Genomic DNA, 5,859 nt, shown 5'->3' on the forward strand with positions numbered 1-5,859 from the left:
TTATAAATCTGTTACCTTAAATAGCTCTTGAACTCATCCAAAATAGATTTCCAAGAGGTTTTAAAATGTCATTTAAAAAGTGAGTCAAAGATTAAAGCATAGGTTATTCAGTTATGTTTTAAAAAAATATGTTTTTTTAATTGATTTCAGATAGGAAGGGAGAGGGAGATAGAAACATCAATGATGAGATAAAATCATCGATAGGCTGCCTCCTGCATGCCCCCTACTGGGGATTGAACCTGCAACTTGGGCATGTGCCCTGACAGGGAACTGAACCATGACCTTCTGATTCATAGGTTGATGCTTAACCACTGAGCCACATTGGCTTGGTGGGAACTTTTTTAACCTGAGAAAGGCTGATAAAATCTAAAATGTTAAAAGCATTCCTTTAAAAATCAAGAACAAAACAAGAATGCCTGGAATTACTACTAATTCTCAACATTATAATGGAGTCCCTTGCTTGTATAATGAAATGAAAAAGATTTAGAAGGAGTAAAGATCAGAAAAGTAAAACCAAATTTTATTATTTCAAATAATATTGTCTACAAAGAAAATTTCATAGTCTACAGATTATTAAAATTAATAAGAAGACTTAGCCAGGATGTTGAATGTAAGATCAATTTAGAAATTTAATTACATTTTGTACAATATCAACAAAATAAAATGCAATTTGAAATATATTTTCAATAGCAACAAAGGTGTGAAGTACCTAGGAATAAATCTAATAAATGATGTGTAAGATGCAATTTCAATGAAAGAAAAGTCTTACTCCATAAGCTGATTCTAAAATTTAAATGGAGTGGTTGAGCATTGACCTATGAACCAGGAGGTCACGGTTAAAATTTAAATGGAAGAGCAAAGGGTCATGAGTAGCCAATCACTTCTGAAGTAGGTAAGAAGTCTTATCAGATAACAAAACTTCCTATATAATAAAAGCTTAATATGCTAAGTGTCCCGTCATCTGGTCAGCCGTTCAACCAATCAAAGCGTAATATGCTAATGATATGCTAAGGCCACTCAACTGCTCACTATGATGTGCACTGACCACCAGGGGGCAGACAGTCAACCAGTTGACCAGTCGCTATGACGTGCACTGACCACCAGGGGTCAGATGCTCCAACCAGTAGGTTAGCTTGCTGCTGGGGTCCAGCTGATTGGGACTGAGCAAGACAGGCCAGACACAACCTGGAGCCCTCCTATGGTCCCTCCCTGGCTGGCCAACCTCCCCACATCCCTCCCAAGCCCCACATAGGAGCTGCCCCCTGGTGGTCAGTGCGCTCCCACAGCGGGAGCACTGCTTAGCCAGAAGCCATGCTCATAGCTAGCGAGCGCAGTGGTGGTGGAGGGAGCCTCTCCTGCCTCAGCTGTAGGTGGGCAGTAAGGAGTGAGGGGTCCTGGACTTTAAGAGCCCCGGACTGCGAGAGGGATGTCTGACTGCCTGCTTAGGCCCGATCCCCTGAGGGATCGGGCCTAAGTCAGTAGGTGGACATCCCCCAAGGGGTCCAGGACTGTGAGAGGGCGCAGGCTGGGTTCAGGGGACCCCCCCCAGTGCATGATTTTTGTGCACTGGGCCTCTAAATTATTATAAAGTGATGGTCATGAAGACAGTGATCAGATAACAAAACTTTTATTATAAAGTGATAGTCATGAAGACAGAGATGTATGACAGAGCTAGTATTGCAGATTAATGGGGAAAGGAAAGACTATTCAATAAGTAATGTGGGACAATTTATTATCTATATAAAAATGAAAATGATGCCTTAATCCACACCAGAAACAAAAATAAAGCCCCAAACCTTTATAGGATCCTCGTTTAAAAGGAAAACATAGTTTTAGAAAAAATACACAAGAACATGCTTATGACTTCAGGGTAGGGAAGGATTTCTTAAACAAGTCACAGAAAATACAAGTCATAACATAAATAACAAATGGATAAGTTAAAAATAAGAACTTGGACATGATAAATAATACGAACAGGCAAATCACATGCTGGAATAAATATTTGCGACACATATAACTATCAAAAGATCAATATCTGGAGCATTTAAAAAACTATCTAAAAATAGAGAGTCCGAAAGGTCATAAGTCTATAAGCAGGCGTTTTACAAAAGAGGAAACAAAAATGAGCAATAAACACATTGAAAAGAGGTTCCTCCTCTATTAATAAGGGAAATGCACATTAAAATCACATCAAGATGCCATTTCATGCCTTTCAGAGTGGAAAAATTAAAAAGTGGGACAATTGTGTTGAGGCAGCGGAGTCACTGCTGGTAGTAGCATACATGGCCCAGAACTTTGGAACACAATTTGACATAAGTAAAGTTAAACATGTCCATAATGTATGACTCAGCAATTCCTCTCCCAGGCACATACGTATAGGCCTGGGCAAGGTATAGTATTATTTGAATGAGTAAAACACTGGGAATAACCCAGAGGGCAGCCAGAATGTCCTTCTAAAGAGACTCCACATCATGACACTCTCTTATTGTGAACTCTCCAGTGGCTTCCGTGGCAATGAGAATAGAACTCTCAACACCTTCAACCTCTGCTTATCTCTCTAATTTCATTGGGTGCCACTCTCCCAGGTTCCTCAAGACACAAGATCTTCCCTCCTCAGGGCAACATACTCCTTCCTGATCATTCCATGTTTGACTCTTTTTTCATCCTGTAAGTTGACCTAAATATCATTTCCCTAAGGACCGTTACTTACCACCCCATCTAAATTAGTTTTCCCCATCTCATTCTCTATTACAGCCCTGTACTTGTTTCCTATCCTATATAATAAAGAGGTAATATGCAAACTGACCCCACGCCCTCACAAGATGGCTGCCTACAAACAGGCTGGCAGGGGGGTTAGTGAGGGATGACCAAACGATCTGAACAAGCAGGCTGCGTGGGGCGACCAGGCCGGCAGGCTGCGCGGGCTGTTCAGTTGTTTGGTTGTCCCTCACTAACCCTCCTGCCAGCCTGGTCGTAGGCAGCCATCTTGTGAGGATGTGAGGGTCAATTTGCATATTGCCTCTTTATTATACAGGATGCTGGTGAAATTGTCCTGGGCTCTTTTTGAAAGAGGCTTGAATTTAGTTGATGTAGGTTTTTATTTTATTTTTATTCTATTTATTTATACTTATTTAAATCATATGTGTTATATTTATTTATGCTTAGTGAAATGTCAAAGACAGATATCATATAATTTCACTTATATATGGAATCTAAAAAATAAAATAAATGAATAAACAAAACAGAGAATCTCATAGACACAGAGAACATTTTGATGGTTGCCAGATGGGAGAGGAATTAGGGGAATGAGTGAAAGAGGTGAAGGGTTTAACAAGTACAACCTGGTAGGTACAAAATAGTCATAGGGATATAAAGTATAGCATATAGAGAATATAGTCAATAATATTGTGATAACTATGTATGGTGACAGATGTCTACTAGATTTATTGGGGTGATCACTTTGTATGCTATATAAATGTCTAATCACTGAGTTGTACACTTGGATTGAATATAATATTGTATTTCAACTGTAATTTAAAAAAATATTATGAATGGCAAAAATTTAGACTTTGTGCAATTAATAAATTAGTTAATTAATTTATGCATTTTTAAAATTATATTTTTCTGGTTAGAGATTGAGCTCCAAAAAGAATTTACATTACAACCTACAAAATATATGGCTTAAGCAGACAAAGTGATTTGGGAAATACTCAAATTTCAGCAAAATATGAAAATAATGCAAGAGTTTTTACATTTTCAATTACAGCAATTATGCTCTTGCTCAAACAACCATAATGCAAGTTATGTAGACTCATTTTAGTGGTGGATGGAAAAACCAAGCTAACTTTAAAATAGACATTAAGCAACATTTTGCATAAATTCAGACTCTTGGTCTCTAAAAATTATTTAACTTGTACTCATAATCAGCATTCAGATACATGGATGCCATGAAATGAGATGGGATTTCTTTGCTTTCTCTTTAATTTTTAAACATTATCATTTTGAGCACCTTGTTGTGTAAATGACTTAAAATGATTGGAAAGTAAGACCGATGATCCCCTTTCTGGATATGGTGCTATGTGAAGGGCAGCTCCAGGTGTGGAGGCCGTGCTCTGCCTTCAGCGGAGAAGTTTGAATGGCAGGTGGCAGGTACATTACAGTTCACATCGAAGTTAGATGAGAAACTTTCTTGTGATTGGTTTCCTCTTGCACCTGATGTCTACCTTCTATAAGTCGCTAGAGAATTATTATGAGACAAACTGAATAAAGAGCTAATAAATGAATTTTCATTAAAAGTATGTAATTATCGGAGTGGCGTTGATGTAGACATTAATACTTACAGCTAAAAGGGATATGTCCCGAATCTGGTCAAAGCTGTTGAAAATCACCGTACAGTAAATTGTCGAGCCAGAGCATAGCAGTACTATTTCAAAATTTAACTTAGAAAACCAGAAAGAGTGCAATTATTTTAATGTTTTAATCATTGCTATTTGAATAATAACGCCGGCAATTCGGACACCTAAGTAAGGTATTTGGTTCAGTTCTGGCTTCACTTCCTATGAGCCTGAGAGGGTCAGGAACGGAGGAAGTGTATGGCTGGCCACTACCCTGGTACTCAGAAGTCCTGAAGCAGACGCCGTAGTTCTTTTCCCGTCCCAGTGGGAAAGGTCTGTTTGTTCAGGAGCTCACACCCTTTGCCATGTACCCCTTCGGCCCCCCGGCCCCGAGGCCAAGGCTGCCTTCCCTTCCCCTTGGCACACTGCCACCCCAGGGAATGGGGCAAGAGCTCTTTCAGGAGTGCCTATCAGGCGGCAGAAGCCAGCCGCCGGACGGACAGACAGACAGACAGCCGGCGGTACCCACCTGAGGAACACGCAGCCGGGGCTGTCGGGGGCGCCGTGGCTGTCGGGGGCGCCGTGCTGGGCCTCGCAGGCCTTGTCGGGGCTGCCGGGAACGTCAAACCTGAACTCCGTGTCGCTGGAGGACCGCCTCTTCTTCACCATCCTGCCCTTGTCCGTCGCCAGGCCAAGGAGCAAGCTAGAGGCTCATTTCTGAATCCCTGCGTTTTCCTCTGCTCAGCTCCCGCGTGGCAGGCAGCCCTGCATCTGACTCCTACCCTGGCTGAGGCTTTTTTTTAAAAGTTAGTTAATGAGTAACAGGCAAGTATGACATGGTGGTTTTCAGCCGACCCGCAGTTGCTTTAAAGGGAAATAAACGTGTTTGGGAAATTCAGTTTACTAATAGGAGCACCGCACAGCTCTGGGGATTTAGGCAGAAACCTCTATGGAACAGTAAAGGCTTAGAACAATGAGGTGCAGAGAACGGCAGTGTCTCCACATGAAAAGCAGAGGTTCTTTTTCTAATTCCCTGGGCTTGCCCAACCGGCTGAAGCATGTGGATGTCTTCATGCCTCTGCACACACACAAACAACCAGCCCACCTGCCTGTTGCATTTGGCAAGATGTGCAGGAGGTTTAAGGCTGTGCTGCTTGGTCCCTGGGACCTGGAGAGTCTGGGAGTTCTTAGGGAAGTAATCTGTATCAAGTCAAGGGAACTCGAGTGTTGTGTGTTTTGCTGCATTGCAGGGGGCTGTGACCTGTATCAACACAACAACTAAGGCAGACAAGAACTCTGGGAGGCCAGGCTCCAGCACCATGGCTGCGCTTGCTGCTTGGGTAGCCATGGGTGAGCCCAACTCTGCTGAGCTGGCATCTGCCATGCCCACGTCACAGGATCAGGAATAGGATGGAATCATATAGGAAAATATGTTGTGGAAATTTGCAAATAGGCTATATACAAGGGTGGGCAAAAGTACAATAATAATAATAATAATAATAATAATAATAATAATAAACAACAA

General features: G+C 41.5%; 1 protein-coding gene across 1 annotated transcript in view; it reads right to left on the reverse strand.

The window, feature by feature from the left end:
- GRAMD2B (GRAM domain containing 2B) overlaps positions 1-5,129 on the reverse strand; it is a 110,686-nt gene extending 105,557 nt beyond the window's left edge. The window contains exon 1 of the mRNA XM_080677577.1: positions 4,864-5,129. Coding sequence (XP_080533703.1) covers positions 4,864-5,003 — 140 coding nt within the window. The 5' untranslated portion in view covers positions 5,004-5,129. The remainder of the gene's footprint in view (positions 1-4,863) is intronic.
- Between the last annotated feature and the right edge of the window lie 730 nt (positions 5,130-5,859).

This window comes from Plecotus auritus, assembly GCF_963455305.1.
Source record: "Plecotus auritus genome assembly, chromosome: 7".
Lineage (NCBI taxonomy): Eukaryota > Metazoa > Chordata > Mammalia > Chiroptera > Vespertilionidae > Plecotus > Plecotus auritus.